At 36.9% G+C, this 24374-nt stretch overlaps 1 protein-coding gene across 2 annotated transcripts in view; it reads left to right on the top strand.

Moving 5' to 3' along the window:
- The window catches only part of ADK (adenosine kinase), a 608024-nt gene that overhangs the window by 439262 nt on the left and 144388 nt on the right, over positions 1 to 24374 (top strand). For both annotated transcript variants that reach the window (XM_043984755.1, XM_043984756.1), the window contains exon 7: positions 17134 to 17304. In XM_043984755.1, coding sequence (XP_043840690.1) covers positions 17134 to 17304 — 171 coding nt within the window. The remainder of the gene's footprint in view (positions 1 to 17133; positions 17305 to 24374) is intronic.

A 24374-nucleotide genomic window follows, 5' to 3' on the forward strand; every position in this document is an offset into this window, starting at 1 on the left:
TGTGTACATTGTGTACAGGCAATCTGCTTAGTGAACATAACACATAATTGCAAATGGAAAAATTGTGGGCCATTGTATTGAATATGTTCAATCGTCACAATAACTCTTGGGAGTCTTCTCTTTTGCCTTTTATATACCTTTTCTTTTTTCCTAAATAGAAAGGGGAAAATAGGATGATGCTTAATTGCAGACTGAAAGAGTTTCAATGTGGTCTGAAGAATGTTTCAGAAGTGGTGAGACTTTAGATCATGCTTTGCCTAGCACCACTTTCCCTATACCATTTTACAGATATCAAACCCAAGACCCAGAGAATTGAAGCGACTTCCCTATATATTTTTTTGATGATAAACCTTTTTGTTTATGGTTTGGGGTTCCAATTTTTATCCTTCTTCCCCCCCCCCCTTCTCCCTTCCTGAGGTAGCAAACAATTAGCTATGGGTTATACATGTATGATTATGTAAAACATTACTGTATTTGTCATTTTGTATGAGAAAATTTGATCGATAAAAAAAATGAAAGAAAGTGAAAAATAGCATGTTTCAGTCTGTTCCATCAATATCAGTTCTTTCTTTGGAAGTGGATAGTATATTTCATCAATAGTCCTTTGGGATTGTCTTGGATCATTGTATTGTTGAGAATAGTCAAGTCATTCACAGCTCTTCATCAAACAGTATTGCTGTCTCTGTGTATAATGTTCTCTTGGTTCTACTCACTTCACTCACTATACACATTTCATACATGTCTTTCCAGGCCTTTTGGAAGTCATCCTGCTTGTCATTTCTTATAGCACAATAATATTCCATCACCTTCATATACCACAGCTTATTTAGCCATTCCCCAAGTGATGGGCATCCCTTTGACTTCCAATTCTTAGCCACCACAAAAATAGCTGCTATAAATATTTTTGTACAAATAGGTTTTTTTCTCTTTTGGGGGATGTGACTTGCCTGTATTCACCAATCTGCCTAGTAAAGAGACACTAAGTTATGATCAAAAGTGTGCTGGGCCCTCATTCTCTGTAAACTTATAAAGCAAGAAAGAAGCATCAGCTAATTGTAGTAGTAGCAACAGCAAAGACAGGAGGAGAGCCTAGGTCACTTAGGTGCTTTGTCTTGGCTGTCTTCCAAGCCTGGAAAGACTTTTTAGTTGCCCAGATTTTCCTTTAAGATTTAGTTCAAAACTCACCTCCTAGGTGTTTCTCTTTAGAATGGGAACTCATTGAAGGCAGAGAGTATGGTTTTGGCTATCTCTGTCTCTAGGGCTTAGCACAGTGTCTGGCACAAAGTAAGTAAGCTCTTAGTAAATGCTTGTTGACTTGACACATTCCACTAGCTGATACTGCTTTGTATCCTCTGAATTTAAATGTTTTAAATATAAGATAGATTTTACATAAGAATAATGAAATCCAACTTTATTTGTGTCACTTTTATGGAGAGCAAGGATAGAGAGTGTTTATTACATCAATATTATTTTGCCAATAAACAGTCCCTTTCCTAAACTGAAAATGCCTTAATCCCTCTAGTATGTTGCCATTCTGACTAAGCAGGTATGCTGTATTTTACTTTCACTTCACATCTGGCTGGTTTATGAGGCCCAAACATCTCCCATGGTTGTGATTGAATTTTAAAAACACAAAAACTTCAGTCTTTATTATGCTTGGGGATTACAGTGTGCAGATAAATTTGTCAGCCCTGTTATCTAATCATTGGCACATCCGGGCACTCCACAATGAATTGTTTTTCTTCCTCAAAGACCGAAATTATAATTATTATGTGTACTCTCCCCATCTTGTAGGGCTTATGGTCCATAAGGTGAGCCTGAGCTCTTAGCAGCAAATAAGAAGGAACACCAGTTTGTAAGAAGATAGATGAGAGACTCGGCATTTGAGCTTAGACTCTTGGATTCCTGGATTGAGGTTTTAAATTTACTTTTGATAATATGAGATTATTGCCAAACACCGTCATTCCAAGACAGAAAAGAACAAATGTGATGTGGTGCTTCACATTTTTTATGCAGTTGATGACTCTTGGCAATTGCCATCATACTCAAGATGGCTTCTTTCTCCGCCTAGAAATTGATCCTTGTCTTCTCCCAGGCTCCCTATGCACATCTCCATATACATTTTTTTTTTTTTTGCAGGGCAATGAGGGTTAAGTGACTTGCCCAGGGTCACACAGCTAGTTAAGTTTCAAGTGTCTGAGACTGGATTTGAACTCAGGTCCTCCTGAATCCAAGGCCAGTGCTTTATCCACTGCGCCACCTAGCTGCCCCACATTTTTTTTTAATAAACAATTTTATTTAAAGTTTTGAATTCCAAATTCAATCCCTCCCACCCTGAGGAGGGAAGCAATCAGATACATATACTTTTTGAAATGTATTTACACCACCCTTTGCCTGTTGGTGTTCTTTAGTTACTAACCAAAACAATTCTGCCACTGTTTTGTTTTCTCCCTGTGGGAAATGCCTTGAAATATTTGTCCGTTGAGTTTGAGATGTGATTACTTTGTTGTCTCCCCCACCACCACCACCACATACACACAAAGATTACATTGATATGATTACATGAATCATTTTTAGACACTTCTGATGTCTACAATCCTGTTATTATTTTGCTGTTGAAATTTAAATCCAGCCTTTGCTTAGTAATTAGTCATTTTCCAGTTCAATTATCTTTAGTAGAAGAAACTTCTTTCCCATTGTTAATTTGTGTATAAGAGGCCCTACCTAGTCTTGACCTCTTAATTGTCATTCAGTCTTTTCAGTGCTGGCCTACTTTTCTGGACCCCATTTGGGGTTTTCTTAGCAAAGATACTGGAGTGGCTTCCCTAACTCATTTTACAAATAAGAAACTGAGGCCAATGGGGTTAAGTGACTTGCCCAGGGTCACACAGCTAGTAAGTGTCTAAGGCCAGATTTGAACTCCAGAAGGTGAGTCTTCCTGATTTCAGGCCCAGCACTCTATTCACTGTGCCACCTAGCTGACCTCATCTTTTGGAATACCTGGAAGTTTTGTGGATCTCTAAAAGTCTTTTCTTTTGGAAGAGCTTTTTCAGAATTTCTGAGTAGCTAGGGAATTTGGGGTAGGGGAGATCCATTTTCCTCTAATTTGCAACATATTGTGCATTATACTTCTTTCATCAATGGTACATCCCAGTACTCCACCATAAATTGTTTTTCCTCCTCAAAGACAGAAATTATGATAAATTTCATAACTCACCCCATCTTGTACCTGTAGGGTACATGGTTCACAAAGTGAGACTCAGCTCTTAGCAGAGGCTGAGGAGGACTACCATTTGTGTAAGAATAAATAAAACACTATCTTGATAAGACAGCATGGTGGCTTAGGTCAAAGCTTCTTAAACTGTGTGTTGCAACCCCATATGGGGTCATGTAACTGAATGTAGGGGATCACAAAAAATTTGGCAACAGCAAAAGCTTATGTATACCTACTTTTATGTGCCTATATACCTGGGGTTACCTAAAACTGTCTCTGGCAAAAAGAGGTTGAGAATGAAAAAAGATTAAGAAGCCCTAGCTTAGGTAGGCAGGTCTGAAGTCAGGAAGACCTGAGTTCAAATTTGACCTCAGACACTTAAATAACTGCATAACCCTTGGTAAGTAACTAAAACTCTGTTTGCCTGATTTACTTCAACTGCAAAATGGGGGTAATAAGAACACCTACCTGGCAGGGTTGTCATGTAGATCAAATAGTTCCTGGCACATAGAAGGTTCTATATAAAAGTTCGATGTTGTTATTCTTTGTGCTTAGACGGATAGATCTCAAGCTGGAAGGGACCCCAAAGACCATCTAGGTCAGTTCCTCCCCCAAGGTGGTTAAGTGCCTTGTTTAGGGTTATGTTAAGTCACCACCAGTCTTGGAGTTGAACCAATGTTCTCTGGCTCCAAATCTGAAATTTTACAGATTAGTCAACTGAGGACAGAGATGCTAAATTGCTTTTCTGAGTGCACACGGGTTTCACCTAGCAAAGCTGGGACTTACAAATCCAGCAGTGCTTCCTGCCCTGAATCCTGTGCCATGTGCATTGTTGGGCCCTTTAGATCCATGATGTACTTCCCCTTGGCAGCTTACAACATGACTATAGAGTTGTAGTTTCGCAGTTTAACAACAGTATGTCTGGAAGAGTTGAATCTGGAATTCAGCTCTGGTGAGAGCAATTAAATTCTTCCCATCAGTAATCCGTCCCTTGATTCTTTAGGAATCAAGAAAGTATTCTCATTTTTTTCTCATATTTCATGAAATATGGTATTCCGTTCTTAACATTTTCTCAGGAAGATTATTTGCTGATTTTTAGGATACTTCAGCAACTTTTATCCTCTAATTCCATCATTTAAAAATATTACTATTTTAAATTTATTTTGCTGATTATTCAGCCTCTACTGATTTTTTCTTCTTCTAGCAGATCAATTTGGTTTCTTATTGAAGAAATGCCATTTTTTTGTTTGTTTGTTTGTGGGGCATTGAGGGTTAAGTGACTTGCCCAGGGTCACACAGCTAGTAAGTGTCAAGTGTCTGAGGCCAGATTTGAACTCAGGTCCTCCTGAATCCAGGGCCAGTGCTCTATCCACTGTGCCATCTAGTTGCCTCCAAGAATTCCCATTTTTATGTCAATTATCCCCACATAATTCCAAGTCAGTCAGTTAATAAATATTTATTAAACACTTACTATGTTTCTGCCACTGTAGTAAACCCTGCAAATACAAAGAAAGTGAGAAGATAGTCCCAGTTCTCAGGAAGTTCACAATCTAATAGGGAAGACGACATACAAATAACGATATACAAACAAGCTTTTTACAGGATAAAGTAGATATAAACATCAGAGGAAGAGCACTAGTTCAATTCCTTTATTAAGTTTTGTCTTCATTTTACCTTTTTCTTTTTCTTCTTCTATTTCCTTACTTATGTTAGGTCCTTTTTAATTTCCTTTGCAGCCGTTGTTAATGTTATTTTTTTTTTCTTTCAGATTCTCACTTTTACTTAATCCAAAGTATTTATTTATCCTGTTGGAGCATTTTTTTTCTTGCTCATTTCTCTTGTTTAGGACATTTTTTATTTTGAGGTTTTGTTTTGATTTTGTTTGTTTTGATTTATCCTTTTTCTTTAGCATGTTTATTTTTGTTTTACATTTCTTTCATTTAGGGGTAGAGGAGAGGTTGGTTGGGACTGGAGTTTATTTTGACCTCTCATTCCAACACTTAGGTGCTCAACTTTGCCAAAAAAAACTTTTTGCCAAGTCATCTTTTACTTTTCAGTTCCTTAATTATGGATTAATAAACCTAGAAGAACTTTTTTTGAAATTATAAATCATGTCAAGCATAATCTGAGGTTATATGACTAAATTACCAAGCAAGAAATTTGAAGTAAATAAAAATAGAATTATACCTTTGAATTTATTAAATAGGCAGCATGGAATATTTATTTATAAGTCTGAATAACAGCCCTATTCAGAACTATTATGATGATCATTTCAACTTGGGAGACAGTGGAACAAGTGACACTCCTTCAAGTTCTGGTGTTAGAAGGTACAGTACATCAGAACAGATCATAAATACTAATAGCCCAACTGCTAGAAATGCTTTGGGGCCAATGACACAGCATCATAGCATGAAAACCATACAGGCACATAAAATCAACTAATGATATGAGTGATTTCATAATGTACCAGTACTATATGTGCCATAACAAAATTGGAAACAAACCCAACCAGTTACAGATAAGGGCACTCCTATGCTTTTTCTCAGTGATAGCCTCAGCTCCAAGTTATATCACAATATACTGTAGATTACTGAGGCAATAATAAGAAATAACTTCATACCCAGAGTAGATAGAAATATATTGGGAATTGATGAGTTGCTTAAATTTGAAAATGGAACAGTTAAATAAAAATTTGTATTTAACACAAACTACAGAAATGTTGCCTACTAATGAAACAGAGGACAAAAGTAATGCTGGTGTCTCCAGTGATTTTTGAAGAGAATTTGGACTTACTTAAAATGGATTTTTGAAAAGCTATTTTTGAATACAACTAATAGACCAGCTTTACCAAATTAGCATAATTCAAAAAACCTGCTATCTGCTATAACCATTATTAATGAATTCATTTAAGTACAATATTTGACAGAATAGAAAAAAACTACTTCAGGACTTGCACACAGTGCTATTTTCAATAGGTGTTAACAGACTAAAGACATTGTAGGAAACTCTTAAGTATATAAAATACTACCATAGCAGAAGTGACTTCTGAAGACTATTGAAGACATGCAGAAACACAGTGGTAGATTACCTCATTATCTAGCCATTATTTGAAGCAGAAAATGTGAACAATATATTGCCTGATTAAAGACAACAATGAAACTTGTAGAATGGATCCCAGAAAATGAAAGTATATCAGAAATTCTTGATACTATCAATGAATAATTAAAATCAAATGACAAGGGCAGGTAGGTGGTGCAGTGGATAGAGCACCAGCCCCGGATTCAGGAGGACCTGAGTTCAAATCCAACCTTAGACACCTGACACGTACTAGCTGTGTGACCCTGGGCAAGTCACTTAACCCCAATTGCCTTACCAAAAAAACAAAAAACAAACCAAAAAAAAAAAAATCAAATGACATGGTTATGGTTATACAACAGTGCACAGAAGAATATAAACAACTCCGTTTAAATCAATTTAAAACTATACTATGTTGCCTTTAAAAAATTAATGGACACACAGAACCCCCAAAAGAGGATATGGAAAATTTCTGATTGTCTCTAAATTCCAATGAAATCCAAGACAATGAAAATGAAATCTGGATCAAACATGAACTAGCAAGCTTATGTTACCTTTAATATAATGAATCACAGAGAATCATGCCAAGAGAAGTGACTGGAATTCTACCATCTCTACAAATGGAAAATCAGCAGGTCAAGATAAGGTCCATAATTATTTACTTATGTTTCATAGTAGTGCATTAATTACTAGCAAAATTCTTTAACAGATCCCTCTCTGATTCAAGGCTGATCCCAGCTTTCTTAACAAAAGGCATCACACATTTAATAACAAAAGATTAGTATGCCATCGCCCCTCCAAATATAGGCCAATTATATGTGTATCTTATATAAAGCTTTCACAATTTGTATTACTCAAAGAAGTTTATATGCACTGAAAAATAATATATTGGCTGAGGAGCAAAAAAGGTGTGCCAAGAAGTGGCAGAGATACAAAGTTCAACTTATTATTGATGCAATAATTATTGAAGTAGCCTCCCAAAAGTTCCATGATATTGTTATTATAATTTTCTAGTCATGTCCGACTTTTCATGACCCCATTTGAATTTTTTTGGCAAAGGTACTGAAGTGGTTTTGCCATTTCCTTCTCCAGATCATTTGGCAGATGAGGAAACTGAGGCAAATAGTTATGTGACTTGCCCAGGGTCACACAGCTAGTAAGTGTCTAAGGCTAGATTTGAACTCAGAAGATGAGTCTTCCTGACACCAAGTCTGTCACTCTATCCACCGGGCCACCTACGTTACCTTTTTGCTCAGTTCCTCACTCATCTTTTGTTCATGTATTTCAGATACATAACAAATTCTGACATCAAGTTGTGCACCTCCATTCAGAAGCACATTAAACAACTACTTTGTCTTGTTTTTAATTTTTATTTTTCTTGTTGTTGTTGTTTTATGGTGCAATGAGGGTTAAGTGACTTGCCCAGGGTCACACAGCTATTAAGTGTCAAGTGTGTGTGTAATTTAAGATTCTAAATGTGGATTCTAATCTGTTCCCCCAGTTTGGGGGGAAACTGACTAAAATCACTGATAAAACGAGTTTAGGTTTTTAAGGGTTTATTGAAAAATAGAAAAAGATTGAGAACAGAATTCCAACAGCCTGGCATTCCTATCTTTCCTCAAATTTCCTGTGAAGTCCTCTGCCACCACCACCACCACCAACAAGTCAGGAACCCGAAAAAGCGAGAGCTCTCCGCTCAGGCTCTCTTTCCTCCTTCCTGTCTCCTCCCAGAAAATAGGAGGCTCCTCAAGTTGATTGGCTGTTAGCCTTGATAGACAGCACCCATGAGCAAACGTCATTTCCTGACGCCAAGGAAAAGCCACATGACCTTGCCCTCTGAGGCATTTTCCTCATGGCGGAGCTTTCCCACAGCAAGTCTCCAGTAGGTGGCATCATTCCAATCATTACATGTGAGACTGAATTTGAACTCAGGTCCTCCTGAATCCAGGGCTGGTGCCTTTTCCACTGCGCCACCTAGTTGCCCAACTACTTTGTCTCATGGAAATTTTCTCCCTTGATATCAAAATGTCATCTGGATTCAATAAGTCTACCATTCTTAATATATGCTGTTGTTATCAGATGAGTCATTTTTCAGTAGTGTCCAACTGTTCATGACCCGATTTGGGGTTTTCTTGGCAAAGATACTAGAGTGGTTGGCCATTTCCTTCCATAGCTCATTTTTCATATGAGGAACTAAGGCTCCTCTATTTCTCAAAGTTGGTACAAATTCATGTTCATTGTTACGACACTGTCTATCAATCTCATCCTCTGTCATCTCCTTTTCTTTTTGTCTTCAATATTTCCCAACATCAGGGTCTTTTCTATTGAGTCTGATCTTCTCAATATGTGGCCAGAGTATTTAAGCTTCAGCTTCAGAATTTGACCTTCCATTGAACAGCCTGAATTAATTTCTTTAAGTATTGATTGATTTGATCTCCTTGTTATCCAAGAGACTCTCTAACGTGTTAATTCTGTGAAACTTAGCTTTTAGAACATAAAATAAATGAAAATGGATAGAATAGCATGTCTTTAAGGAATTAATTAGACTTGCTCTGTTTGACCCCAGAGGGTAAAACTATGGACAATGTGTGGTACTGAAAGACAAATTTAGACTTGATGTTAGGAAAAATCATCTGTCCAAAAATGAAATGGGTTGCCTTGAGAGACTTGGATTCTCGCAAGGATAACTTAGTGGTTACATGATAGTGGGCATTCTTTTTATGTATGTGTTGGACCAAATGTTTGCCAAGGTTCTTTCTAACTCTTAAAATTTATGATCCTGTTTTTTCTGCTGTTAATGGTTTTAGTTAAGAACTCTTGGATACTTGAGTTAAATAAATAGTAACATTTAAAGAGACACAAAAGCAAAAGTATTATTAAATGTAGACTCTGGTGAGGAAACAAATATCCATGAACTTATAAATAAAAGATAAAAGTATTAATAGTAGCCATCTCCAAATTTGGTTAGCTTTTAGTTAGCCTCATGCTGAGGTGCCACATTTTTTAAAAAGATGAATAGTAATTCCAAAATCCAGATCTTTGGTTTCAGCAAAACTACAAACCAAATATTGAAAACTTAAAAAGCAAAATGCCTTGATTTTTTTAAAATGGAAAACATGAAGAATCTTTATGATTCTGTGAACTAAGACAAACCCAATAAATAATGACTTAAGTTAATAAATATAAGAGAAAATGAAAATTGTTGTGAAACATTTTATAAAGTGACCTCCAGAGTTGTCCACAATTATAAAAATTTATTGATCAAAAACATCCATATCCCTAGGCAAGCTTGTTCATTATATTGTTAGATTTGGAATAAGACTGATCTGAAAATATGCCTTTTACTTATTATATAAGCGTTGATAAAGGTATACAAAGCATTCTTACTAATTTATAGGTTACACAAAACAGAGAGGTTAACAGGCTGGATGACAGAATTTGTTTTCAAATGAATCTTGATGGGTTCAGACATGTTGCTTAATCTAATTAGATGGAATTTCATAGGGGGAAGTGTTGTAGTCTACTTAAAACTCTCAAATCTTTTAGAATGAAATGCTTTCTAGTCACATCTCTCCAATCTTAGACTCATCCAATTAATATTTTTGAACTTAGATTTTACTATTGTTCTGTAAGAAATGATCAGTAGGAAGATTTCAGAAAAACCTGGAAAGACTTACATGAACTGATACTGAGTGAAGTGAGCAGAACCAAAAGAACATTTTACACAGTAATAGCAACATTGTGTGATGATCAGCTGTGATAGACTTAGCTCTTTTCATCAATACAACGACCCAAGACAACTCCAAAAGACTCATGATGGAAAATGCTCTCCACATCCAGAAAAAGAACTCTGGAGTCTGAATGCATACTGTTTCTTTCTTGTAGTTTTTCCCTTTTGTTCTGATTCTTCTCTCACAACATGATTAATGTGGAAATAAGTTTAACATGATTGTACTGTATAACCTATATCAGATTGCTTGTTTTGGGGTAGGGGGGAGAGAAAAATTTGGAACTCAAAATCTTACAAAAATGAATATTGGAAACTATCTCTACATGTAATTGGGAAAAGTAAAATAAATTTTAAAAAGAGCATTTTGTCTTATAGTGTGGTGTATGTATGGTAACACTGAAATTACAAATACTTTTCTGTTTTAAGTAAGTAGCTCTGTGTATTACCATAATCATTTTAAAAATAAGCCTTGTTTTTCTTATAAACAGATATGATGCCTATACCTAGGCTGGATTTTATTCCCTTTCCTACCAGGAAATGTGTTTTTTCTAGCCTGTGAAAGGCGGGGACACAGGTTATCCATTCACAAAACAACATTTAGAGCACATTAAGAGGAAGACATGCAATGTGTGGTTGGGTTTATTATTCTTCCTTTGTTTCCTAATTTATTCCTCCTCTCAACCCCAGTCTCTGGCTAGTGTTACTATGGCACCTTAGTTGTGGCATGGAAAACAAGCTAATTAGTTTCTTTGGAATAGACAATAGTTGCACATCTTGAGGCACAAGCATCTGGCGCTCTCAGCCCCCATCCATGCCTGCCTGAGGAGGAGTGGGGCCCTGGGGTTGTCTCACAGTTTTCCAAATATTTTCCTGGTATGACACAGCCTTCTTTATGTTTCCCTTTGCTTCTGTGAATGGTTATTTGTGTGGTTTTTCTTAAAAAATCACTAATCCCACACTCAGCTGGTCCCCTTTCTGTCTTCTATCTCCACACAGTCAGCAGCGGAGAGTAATTTGGTGCTATTTCTGCCCTCTTACTTCTCTGACCAGGCTTCTTCTCTTTCTGTAAGCAACGTTTATCTTCTTTATTTTAGTTAGATATTTATGTGTTTCAAGCAAAGAAGAATATTTTTCAGAACCAGAGGATATCCCTTATCAACATAGAAAAAAGCTTGATAGTTTGATTTTCTTTGCCTCTTTGGATGTGACTACATTTAGTAGACACATTATGTGTCATATTACCATTATCTACCTATAATTGCTTGTCTAGGTGGAGATTTACTACAAGGAGTTGTGATCACTAAAGCATCTCTTTTTCTACCTAATTTTCTTTTCCAGGTGGGGAGTACACAGGGAGGTAAGTCAGGACCTCTGATTTTATTGATAAAAGATACTTCAGATGAGAAAATTTCTATCAATAGACTAGTACCTATTCTGAACCCAATAGTTTTTTTTTAAAGAAAATTATTTTATTAAATATTTCCTGATCACATGTAAAAATAATTTAACAATCATATTTTTAAAATTTTGAGTTCCAAATTCTCTCCTTCCCATCCTACCCCTAACCCCTTGAGAAGATAAGCAGTTCGATCTGCATGTGAAGTCACATAAAACATGTTTCCATATTACCCATGTTGTAAAAGAAAACACAGACCAAAAAAAGAAAGTTTTTTAAAAGTATGCTTCAGTTTGCATTCAGAGATCATCAGTTCTCTCTCTGGACAAGGAGAGCAGTTTTCATCATGAATCCTTTGGAATTGTCTTGGATCATCTTCTTGATCAGAGTAGCCAGGTCTTTCCCAGTTGATTATCCTTACAGTATCTGAACTGGATAGTCTTAAAGAGTTTCCTGAGAGTTTAAGTGAATTATTTGCCCATAGACATACAGCCATGGTCAATAAAACATTGGAACCCACATCTTCCTGACTTGAGGGCTCAATCTCCACCCACTACATCACATTAAGTGGTTATTTGTAAATGTATCTAAGTGTAATACATACTGATCCAGACTAGCCCACAAGAAATCACATATAAAATAAATTCTTAGTTAGATCTGTGTTAGTGCTCCAGTAGATGCCACTAGGGTACAAAGGACTTCTCTTTCTTTTATTGAATTACCATCATGGCCTCCCATCCCAGGGCCATGTAGAAAACTACTCTGGGAAATCCATGGAGAATAGTATCCTTTATGTCCTTTGTCTTTCCTTTCTCTTAGCCGGACTCTGATGAAGTAACTTTTTGGTGATGACTCACTTCACTGATAAACTGGAATTATATTTATATAGAATCCATACTTACATCCAGCTGATAGAATCAGGCTTGCTTTTGTTTTCATCAGGACACCGAAAAGAATGACATGGATAATTTTGTCTAGAGCCAAATCATTCCCCTTCATTGATTACATTGCCCAAGAGTGTTCAATCAAACAAAGTTCTTTTTAAAGTACTAAGGGGTGAGACCACTAATAGGGTCTCGTTTATTACATTCATAAAGACTAGAATATGTTAGCTACAAACTTGGCACTTCTTTTTCCAATAATATTGCATGCCTTTTATTGTTTGGGAGTTTTCCTGTCGTCTGGAACATACAGCTTAGTAAAACTAGATATATCCAAAAAAATTAGGTTTGGTATCTATTTTTAAAATCTTTCCAATATAGCTTAACACAAATCTCAAAAAAAATATTTAAACACCGAATATTTCCTTTAAAAAAAAACAAAGAGATAAATCAAAATGGGATGCATTTAAATTATGAACTTGCTTCATTAAAAAAAAAAAAAGCCTGTTGTTTTTGTAAGTTCATGGCCTTCAGTACAGAGAACCCAAATGCATGTCATAGTATCTGCATCAAAATACCCTTGTGGCGCATTTTAAAGAAAAATACACACAGACACATATCTTGGAACTGGGCCAGTGTTACTCTCCAGGGGAATAATGTTCTGCACCTTAAATTACAATCAGATGGATTTTAGCACAGATCAAGTTTTCAGTCTAAAATTGGTGAGAAGCCTAATTATTTGACCAGGTTACTATTTATATAGACCGCTCCACAGCTATCTGTGGTTTATCCACAGCTGGCAATGTGCTAGCTCTGGAAGGTTTTTATTTTATGCTAGAACTTTTTCCTTTCTTTTTTTTTTTTAAGGAAAGAAAAGAAAAGAAAAAAAGCTTTAAGCTCTGCTCATTAGATGAAACACTAAAAGCCAGTACATATTACTATGGAGACAAGATGTTATATAAACTGTTCACTTTAATTCTACAAGTTACCAAAATAGCAAAAGAAGCAGCTTGTATGCTCGTTGTTTTCAAGTGACATGGTATTTGGTGGGCTAGGGGATGAAAATATTTTTTTAAATACTTTGGTTCTATGACCATTGCTCTTTACTTTCAAAAACATCTAAACTTATTTTAGGTAAATTATGGAGTAGATCATGAATATAATGATAAAATGATATTATATACAATAGCAATAAGGAACTGTTGTCTTAATCATTATTTGAAATAGTTAATGTTGTTATAGTTTAAGACTACTATTTCTATTATAAAATCTGTTGTCAATTTCTTGGCATTTGTAAGACATTAAATCCTTCAAAGGATTGGCACAAATGACCTCTTCATATGAATGAGCTCCTAAACAGCAAAGTGAATCTCATTCTTCCTACTTCAGTACTTTGATCATCAATAGACTATTTTATTGACATTTTAAAAGAATTGCTCCTCTACATCCCATTGCTTTTTATTTGATTTTGTGAACTTATTGGGTATGCCACAAAAAAATGAAATAGACTTTATCGTAACAGAGAGGAAATAACTGCTTACCAATGTGCTTCTATCTTTATCACTCTATTAAAACTATTTTCTCAAGCATTACAGTGACCTCCTAATTTCCAAGCCTAATGGCCTCCCCCTTTTTACTTTAGGGATTGCATTATCCTTGATCTTTCTACAACTTTCCATTCCACTTTCTCTTACTAGTTCCTGCCCCTCTGGCTTCTGAGACACCACTTGTATGGTTTCTTCTCCAACCATTTTGCAAAATCTTTGTTCTCTTCACAATTCATTAATATATTGGTTGTTCCTCAAGGATCTGTCCAGGTGTCTTTTCTCTTTAAATTCCCTTGCTTAGGAATTTATTTGCTTCTGTGGCTTCAGTGACCACCTCAACAGTCTCTCTCTTCCTTATCTCCAATCTTGACATATCTTTTGAACTCCATACTCAAATCAATCATTGCCAGGACCTGCATGTCTGTACCAGCACCTCAGATTCAATAACCTAGCTTATTATCCTTCCTCATAACCCTGCTCCTTCTTCTCTGACTTTATTATTGCTCTGTGTCACACATCCAGCCAACCTCTCTTTCATGTTTGTAAGCATGGATTTATCTTTGGCATCACCTACATTTCCCAGTGTTTTCCTTCCCTTTTCCAAAGAATCATCTTTAACAGCAAAGAATACAAAAAAAAAAAAGGGAGGAAAAGACAGGTTAGTGTAACAGGCATAATGAAGAATAAACATTATGTTCAGTGTTCCACACCCATATTCTTGACATGTAAAGAACTGGAAGGGGGTGCTCTTCCCTTATTAATAATATAATGACGGCGATAGTAGTGATGATACTTGAAATTTATATGGAGCTTTAAAATTTGCCAAATGATTGACATACATTGTCTCACTTGACCCTCACAATAGCCAGATCAGGTAAGTATTATAGTTATTTTTTTGCCTCATTTTGCAGGTGAGGAAATTGATTCTTAGAGAAGTTTTATGACTTTCCATGATCACACGACTAGCAATTTCACAAGTAGGATTTCCAGGATTATCCAGTAGGTCACATTGCTTATCGCCTTTACCTTTCATATCTAGGTAGTTACCAAGACCTGTTAATTTTCTTTCTATAAAATTTCTCCTTTCTTGCCACTGCTTTTTGTTCCCAGTGCCCCTCATCCTGGCACAAACCCTACTTTGTACCTGTTTGGCTCTTTATAAATCTTTCTGCCTCTATTCCCCCCTTGCTACCCACCTCCCATTTTATCCTTCATATTGCTTTCAGTTATGGTTATGTTATTACTTTGTTCATACATATTCAGGGGCTCTCACTTTCTTACCATGCAAAGTTAATACTCTTCTGTATGGCATGAAAGGCCTACTATAATCTGGCTTCAACCTTTTTTTCCAACTTTGTGTGATATAATTATTGCCCATGTATTCCATGTTCTACCCCAACCAAACTACATTCTCCTCTCCCAAATATATTCTGAGCTCTCCTGCCTCTTTGCCTCTATTTGTGCTATTCCATATGCCTGGAATGCCCTCCCTACCCTTCTTTCCCTATTTAATTCCTAATCATAGCTTAAGGTTTTTATGAAATAATTTTTTTCAATTTAAAAAAATCTACCTTTCTCCTATCTACCTCTCTATTGAAAAAGAAATAAAAATAAAACCCTGTTAATATGTACTCATAGTCAAGTAAAATGTAACTCCCACTATGACCATGTCCAAAAAAATGAAAAATGTCACAACCTTAAGCCCTGAATCTATCTCTTCTCTGTCAGGGGCCACAAATAAGGATCTCATTATTCATTCTCTAGAACCATAGTTGGTCATTGTATTGAGCAGAGTTCTTAAGTCTTTCAAAATTGTCTTTAAATTGTTAATTTTGAATAAATTGTTCCCTAAATTCTCACTTCACTCTCCATCAGTTCATACAAATCTTCACAGGTTTCTCTAAAAAAAAATCCCTTTAATATTCCATCACATTCATGTGATAATTTGTTCAGCCATTCTTCAATTGATGGGTATCCCTTTAGTTTCCAGTTCTTTGTCATCCAAAAGAACTGCTTTTAATATTTGTGAACCTATGGGTCTTTTTATCCTTTATTTGATTTCTTTTAGCTCTAGGCCTGGTAGTGGTATCTCTGGGTCAAAGTTGAATAACTTTTCAGGCATTTTTCCAAAGTGTTTTCCAGGATGGTTGGATCTGGTTAAAGCTCCACCAACAGTGTATGTGTTTATTCACAGACCCTTCAGCATTGATCTTTGTCTCTTTTGTGTCAACTTTGCTAATTTGATGCCACCCACCATGTGAGCCAACCCAAATACATCCAAAACTTTCCTTAATCCCTTCACATCATACAAAGCACTATATTAACAGATTTCTTATGTAATATTATCTGCTGTAGCCATTTGTTAATATGTCTAGCCCTCCTCTTAAGTTCTGAGCTTCATGACAATTGGGAATAAGCCACTTAATAAATGTTTATTGAATTGAATCTTTATCGTTGCATACTTTTTTGCTTTCTGCAAAATAGGTACTTAATAAATGTTTTTTGGTTATTTTTGTACCTGTGGCTGCTCCACTGCCTATGTGGTTTCAAGGCTGTATTGTGACACAGAATGCTGGTTTCATGTTTCTTAGATATTGGAGAACACCTGTGATTTCCTTGCTATAGGGACCTCCCAGTGAGGAAACTCTGTCCACCAGTGCAGATCAGTAATTGTTCTTTACTTTCCTTTTTAGAGTGTTTCCTGGGGCGCTGAGTGGGTAATGACTTGCCTTCAGTCCCATAGCCAGTATGGTTAGCACAACATCCCTTATACCGTATTGCCTCTCAGAATAATTGCCAGAGGACCTTTAGTAAGAGAGAGGGTCTCCCATCTCTAGTTTTCCACTTAGCAACCCATAAAACAGTGTGAAAAACTGCATCAAGTTTGGACAACTAGGACGATTGGCTCTGTGACTTATACTTATTATCTGTCGCATTTCTGAATTTATAGGTAACTCCTGCTTCGAATCAGACATTACAAATTTTTTATGTTTCTTGTATTTTGACCACGTACTTTGGACCCCAACCACATTTTAACCGATATAGGAAATAAGAAAGGTTTTATACTGTGAACTGTAATCATGGAAAGAATTTGCCCTAACAAGAAGTATTCAGGTGTTCAAATCTGCTGCCAGCTTTGACTCCCCTGTAACAGTGTGGTTTTAACATGTTTTGTGTTTTGCATAGGCTATGAATCTGATGGCTCATTCATTCATTGGAAGTGCCATTCTTCATGTGGTGGTTTCTAACTTTTTTCCCGTTTTTGTTTTTGTTTGTTTTTTAATCTACAGGGCTTTTTTCTTACCGTTTCACCAGAATCTATATTAAAAATAGCTCGCCAAGCTTCTGAAAGCAATAAGATCTTCACTTTGAATCTTTCTGCACCATTTATTAGTCAGTTCTTCAAGGAACCAATGATGAAAGTTATGCCTTACGTTGACATCCTTTTTGGAAATGAAACCGTAAGTTGTCTTCCCCACCCCCACCCCATAAATCTGTTGGTTTGGTATTTTTTTTTTAATTTTCCTTCAAGATTCTTGATATATTGTGATAAATTTACCTTAATTTAGTCTTTGCTACTTCAAAATTTTCTACATGTATTATGCTTCATAAGTTGTGTGTGTGTGTTTGTGTAAATGCCCATTTTATTTGGTATTTGTCAAATTCAGAAAACCAAAAAAAACCCTTTTCTCTTTTTTTTCAGTTTATACAAAGTCATTTCAGTAGGGAGAGAACATAAGCAACTGTAAGGGACCAGGAAAAACCTCATGCAGAGAGTGACTCTTGACCTCTGCTTAGAAGGCAAACAGATATCCTGTGAGGTAGCGGTGAAGAGAAGAGAACATGTCAGACATGGGGGACCACCTGCCTGTACAAAAGTCACACAGCTGAAGAAAATGAAAGGCCAGGTACAGGGAGCATCCTCCGGGCCCGTTTGACCAGTACAGAGAATGTTCAAAGGAGAGGCCTAGAAGATTGGCCACATAGTTGGGAGCTTGGCAGAAGTTTTTCTGTCTTTTACCCTGGAGGTAATAGGGGACCACAGAAGGTTTTTTCAGAAGGGCTCTGAGAAGGCTAGGTCCGTATTGAAGACCAGGAGAAGGCTATTCCAAGAGTTCAAGGAGGAAATGATTAGGGCTCGAAATCAATTAGAAATGGAGAGAAGGTTATGAAGGTCAGATGTCATTGAAGGAAAAACTGAAAAGACTGTTTAGCATGAATTTTTAGGAAATTCCTTGTGGGTAAGGGCTCGTGTGATCATAGGTTCATATATTTAGATACAGAAGTTAGTCCCACCTCCTCATTTTGTGGATGAGGAAATTTTTGTCCAGAGAGATTGTGACTTGTCTAAGGTAAAACAAGTGGTAAATGTCAAAGCCAGGATTCAAACCCAGATTTTTCAATTCCAAATTCAACCTTTTTCTGTTCAACTACTCTGCCAGTTGAAATTAGCTAGCTACCTCTAAGCTAAAATCTATTAGGTGTTGTTTTTGTTGTTTTTGTTTTTTCTGGGCAATGAGGGTTAAGTGACTTGCCCAGGGTATCAATTGCCCACCTAAGTATCAATTGTCTGAGACTGAATTTGACTTCAGGTCCTCCTGAATCCAGGGCTGGTGCTTTATCCACTGTGCCACCTAGCTGCTCCTATTGGCTGCTTTTTTTTTTTTTTTTAATTTTTGTAAGGCAATTGGGGTTAAGTGACTTGCCCAAGGTCACACAGCTAGTGTTAATAGTCTGAGGTCAGATTTGAACTCAGGTACTCCTGACTCCAGGGCCGGTGCTCTATCTACTGCGCCACCTAGCTGCCCCTATTGGCTGCTTTTTAACGTGGGGTTTTCCAACTTCTTAGTCCACCCATTTTGGTTTGCTGTATGTTTATGAATTAATCCAGCACTAGTAGAACCTAACAGTTTGTGGTTCTGGGGCAGATCCTTCAAGAGTTCATGTTCTCGGGGTGGCTAGGTGGCGCAGTGGTTAAAGCACGGGCCCTGGATTCAGGAGTTCCTGAGTTCAAATCCGGCCTCAGACACTTGACACTTACTAGCTGTGTGACCCTGGGCAAGTCACTTAACCCCATTGCCCCATAAAAAAAAGAGTTCATGTTCTCCTCCATGCTGTGATGAGACATCCATGTAAGGCTCTTCAGAGTTTATGAGGTTATGAATTTCCATTGAATTTCTTCATTTTCTTTATTAGTATTCATTTGCACTTGAGTTTGCATACTATAGCCGAAAGTAATAAAACAATTTCTTTTCCCACTGGCTTTTCAGGCTGAACCTCCTCCACTATTTCAGATCAATAATTGAGCAGTATGTATTTTATATTTGTTTTATAGTTCATATTTAGATGAGAGGTAATGTGGTATTCTGGAAAGAGTACAGGTCTGTGTGGGCAACTGCCAATGACCATGAGGCAACCAGTTTACCCACTAGGCCCCAACTAGCTTTAAAGTGAGAGAGGTGATCTTAGATGATCTCTAAGAGTGATTCTTAAATTTTTATCTTTCCTGTGATATATCTTATATCATCAAATTGATGTTTGTTTAAAAAAAAAAAATCAGGGCACCTAGATGGCACAGTGGATAGAGCACTGGCCCTGGAATCAGGAGTACCTGAGTTCAAATCCGGCCTCAGACACTTAACACTTACTAGCTGTGTGAGCCTGGGCAAGTCACTTAACCCCAATTGCCTCACTTGAAAAAAAAAATTTTTTTTTAAATCCCCTTTAGATTGTCTTAGATGCTGCCTTAAAAGCCCCGTTTTGGAATAAGTAGAATAATTATTCAAAGATTTGAGTAATGATAAGACTTGATATTTCCCTCCCTATACTGTTCTTCCTTTTCCTCTTACTTGGTTTGACTTTCAGTCCCCAAGAACAATAGATACAAGTGGTCACGTTTTAATCTATATTCTAGACATTTTTTTTCTGCTAGCCTAAAGATGAAAGATTTTGTGTATCATGCAATTAGATCTTAAGGAATGCCACAAAGTTCTGTTAGTAGTGGTGGTATTAGTACAATTGATAAAGTACCACTGGGCTTTGCCTATTAGTTCAACTGATACCAGAAGTGTTTTAGCTAAGTACCAGGAATCCAATAAAAAGAACAAGTAAAGGCCCAGCCCTTTTTGTCTTTTAAGTTGTTAAATTCTCTTCCCAACTTGCCCATCATTATTGAGGCCACCATCATCCTCCCAGTCACCTAGCCTTGAAGCCTCAGTGTTACCCTCAGCTCCTTGCTCCCATTCACCTCATATATCCAACCTGTTGTCAGATCCTGTCCTTTCCACTTTTCCAGCTTCCCACATATAAGACAGGCCCCTGTCACCTCTGGACTGTTTTAGTAGCTGCTGGTGGCTCTGCCCGCCTCAGGTCTCGGCCCACTCAGATCCATGCTCTCCTCAGCTGTCACAGTGCCGTTCTGACCATGTCACCCTGGACTCAGAAAGTCTTTCTTGTGCCTTTCTTTTACTCTTGTGTTTTTACATCCCCGGAGCTTAGCACAGTTCCTGCCTCATTCCGAGCACTTGTAAAATGCTTTTTGACTGAATGAACAGTTCTTTATAACTTCATTTTTACTTTATATCCTTGCAAATCATTTTTCTTTTTTTTTTTTTTTGTTTTTGTTTTTGTTTTAAGGAGCTGCAGGAGATAGGTATGTGTTGAGTTTTTGTTTTTTTTTTAAAGTACCCTCCAAGGGGGCAGCTAGGTGGTGCAGTGGATAAAACACCAGCCCTGGATTCAGGAGGACCTGAGTTCAAATCCAACCTCAGATACTTGACATTTACTAGCTGTGTGACCCTGGGCACCCCCCAAAATTGAGATATGCCCATTTTTAGTCTTCTTAGAAATTCAAAGCAGTCTTCTGTTGATTTCCACAAAGATCTTTTTAATAAAATAATTAAATTTAAATTACAGGTTTACAGAAGTTGGAAGTAAACATAATATTGTGCAAAGAACTTAGGTGACTTGGATTCTAATCTGCCTTTAATTAAATTGCGCAATTTTATGTGCTTGTTTGTATTTAAACCTGTCTCTTCATCTGTATAACATGGTCTGAAATTATCAGCTTTAAAAGTTCATGATGCCAAGTAATCATTTACTCAGAAAACCCAAGGTCTAGAAAATTATCCCTTCACTGTATTCTCTGTGAGCAGATCACATATTCATTGTCTTCTTGTAGTCACTCTTCAGTTAGGTCATTCTTTCGCATTGTTATGCCCCCTTCTGCACTTTGAAGACATTCACACAGCACTCCTCCCCCACTTGTCTTTCCTAGGGAACCTCAGAGCATAGAGAGAATTTTGGTTGGTAATACTCTGAGTCAAATCTGAAGTAGCCTCAGGAAAAATAGATATTGAACTCTATTCATTAACGCTCTATCAAATTTGAACATTTGCTACACATTAAATAGCTTACTATGTATGTCAGTCAACATCCAAGTACTGCAAGATGACCCAGTCCATAGATTATCATGTGAGAAAAACATATGGGAAACCATATACCCAGTAAGTGCTTAATTAATGTCTCTTGAATTGAATTAAAGAGTGATGGTTACAGACAACCTCTATATTAATTATTCCTTGTTCTGGATTAAGTTTGAGCCGTCATCATACTTGGATGAGGTACAAAGATGAGGAAAAACAGGCTTAGCCTCTTGATTTGTGACTTACATCTTTGTAATTCACAGTCCAAATTTACTTTGCCACAAGTCACCCACTTTCTAACTAAATGCCTATATAGTAAATTTCTTTTAGGACATGAGCACACCTATGGAGAATTATATTTCCATTGGTGCCAAGAAGGGTAACACAGCTATGCAGTCATTATCCAGTAATACATGACTAGAGAACTTGATTATTTTCCTTGCCTTTAATTTTTATTAAATTAAGAAGTTTTTTTAGTAGTCTCATTTTGTAAATGGTTCTTAGCAGTAATACCTTTCAAAGCACTGTAATCACTAGATAATTAACCTGCCTGGATTAAGTACACTCAACTTTGCCTCAGGATGCTTAAGTCTCAAATAAGGTCAATTATCGCATGATAATAACTGCTTTGTCACGAGTTAGTGCTTAATTCCTCAGTGAAAGTTCACCTTACAATGCACTTTTAAATAGTTTGACTAATAAAATATGGTCGAAATTGGAAAGAGGAATTAACTTCTAAGTGTCCCAAGTAAATGGAAAGTGATAGGTTGTGTAGAAGCCCTCTTCTTACAGAGCTGGTGCAATGAATTTCACAAATTAATCCGTGTTGTAAAGATGATGTGTGGCCCTAGTTCATCTGGCCTTTTTCTGGCAGCATTCCCATTCATTTAGTACGGGAAATTTTCTTACAGAAAACCCATTAAAAGCCTTTTTAACCTCAAAAAAGGGACCCTGATATATAAGGACACCAGCAGTACTGTTCAAGGATACCAAAACCTCTGCATCCTTGAGTGATGCTTTCACTTTTCTTTAATGTATAGTTTATGAAGAAATTAATTAGGGCCCCATGAACTGGCTTCTGCAATTACCTTCAGTACAACACCAATCTTACTGGGGCATTGATGCCATTGGTGTAGCAGCATGAGCTAAAAGGAAAGGAGGTTACTTGACAGATTGGTACATTTGAAAAAGCAGCAACAATGGCTTTCATAATGGCTCTGCCATCATGTCTCCTGAGCTTTAATGAATGGGTGTCTCTTTCTGCAAATACAAAACAATCCTATATCATTTTTATTGTACCTAACAGTCATCCCAAGGTGCTAGAGTTGGCTTCAGATTTTACAGAGTATGAAATAACCTTCTACAAAATAGACTCCCCTAGTTTACACAAAGTGGCCTGAAAGTATCCATTTAAGTCTCTCTTTTAATAGGAAAGGGAGGGAAGAAGAAGGAAGGAAGGAAGGAGTTTCTCCTTATTAATAGCTCCTAATTCCTCTCTTCAATGACAAGACAGAAACTTCTCATTTGAAAACTATGACATAGCTTTGAGTTGCAATGACTGGTAATCTCTCCTCTCATGTGCCTGATTACTGATTGCAGGTCTTTTATCAGTGCACTCATTTTAACTGGTATGTACAGATATATTTTCCTGACATCTTTTGGCATAAAACTAAGTAGAGTAAAAATCATGTATAAATCATTTTCTAATACAACTCAATCAGGAATGATTCTTCAAGTAACCTTTGATGCTATGTTATGTCAGAAGTAGTTCATAGTTTCATTTCATATCATATTAAATATTAACCACTTATGCTTTTGAAATGAAAATGTATAGAAACTAATCTGTTTGTTAAGATCTGTACAGAATACCGTGGGTATTCCCTGTAGACACACCCAGATAGTGGTAGTTTTTATTAGGTTCTTTGGGCAAGCCTTTTTATTTGTTAATAATGCTTTTTATTCCTATGTATTTAGGACTTATCCAGTGATTCTGGATCACTGGTCATAAAATATAGGATACTATGATCTCAGGAGAATTAAAGTTGCAGTTCCCTGCCATAGGCAATGGAAGGACAGTTGGTGGGCAGAAGTAGACTACTGCATATTTCTGCTGAAGAAGTGTGCAGGGAAATCAGAATAAGATCTATCTAGTCAAAGATGTCATGGGGCAAGTGTCACATTCAGACCTAGAGCAGGGACCTCACTCAGCACGTGGAGTGAATGCCTTGTGGTATATTTATAGGCAGACCTAGATAGAAGTCACAGAGAATGACAAGGCAAGGGTGGGTTGTGATATACACCATTGAAGGGAGTACCACTCGTCACTGAGCTCACAGATCCATCTCTAGCAATTAGAGCTAATTTATTCCTATTTATTGGGAATAGCTTGGGAATGTATATGTGTTTGAAGGGGGGGAGGTCCCTTCTCAAAACAATCCATCAACCTCCAGTACCCCAAGCTCTTTTGGCACCACTGGATAATGTATACTTGGTTTAAATCACATCTTTTCTTAGTGTCTGCTTTGTATCTAACACATCACAGTAAATAATCTCCAGTCTGCACAGTGCCACTAGGCTGACACAGAGATCTATATTCTGCTACTTCAAGAGAGAAAGAGACGGTCTTTCCTTTTTACTTTGGTCACAGTATCACAGCTTGTCTTTATGGGATAGGAGTAGAGGAAAACATTAGACTTAAGGGAAAAAGAGGGTCCCTTTCTCAACCTATCCAGAGACTTTTTTTTAACCTCTTCCATAGGTAAGAAGTATGCCCATGGACTAGATTTAAAGGTTTTATAAGATCAATTACCAGTTGTTGGGGGAGAAGACAGTAGAGAATAGCTTTCAAAGTAATTGTCAGGGGGCAGGGGTTACTAATGTAAAAACAACAACAACTTAGGCCCTCTCTCAAAATCTCAACACATTTTCCGGAGAGGATATTGAAATTTCCATTATAATCTAGCTCTGGCATCACCATATTGCTGCTAAGCTCATGAAATTAACTTTCTCCTCAGGGCCTGACTATCTGATAAATCGTACTTGAATGAAAAAAATGAGTTTCACTGTAGCACAAGGGAGGTTTTTAATGTCAGTGGCATGTTGCAAAG

This window comes from Dromiciops gliroides, chromosome 2 (genome assembly GCF_019393635.1).
Source record: "Dromiciops gliroides isolate mDroGli1 chromosome 2, mDroGli1.pri, whole genome shotgun sequence".
NCBI lineage: Eukaryota > Metazoa > Chordata > Mammalia > Microbiotheria > Microbiotheriidae > Dromiciops > Dromiciops gliroides.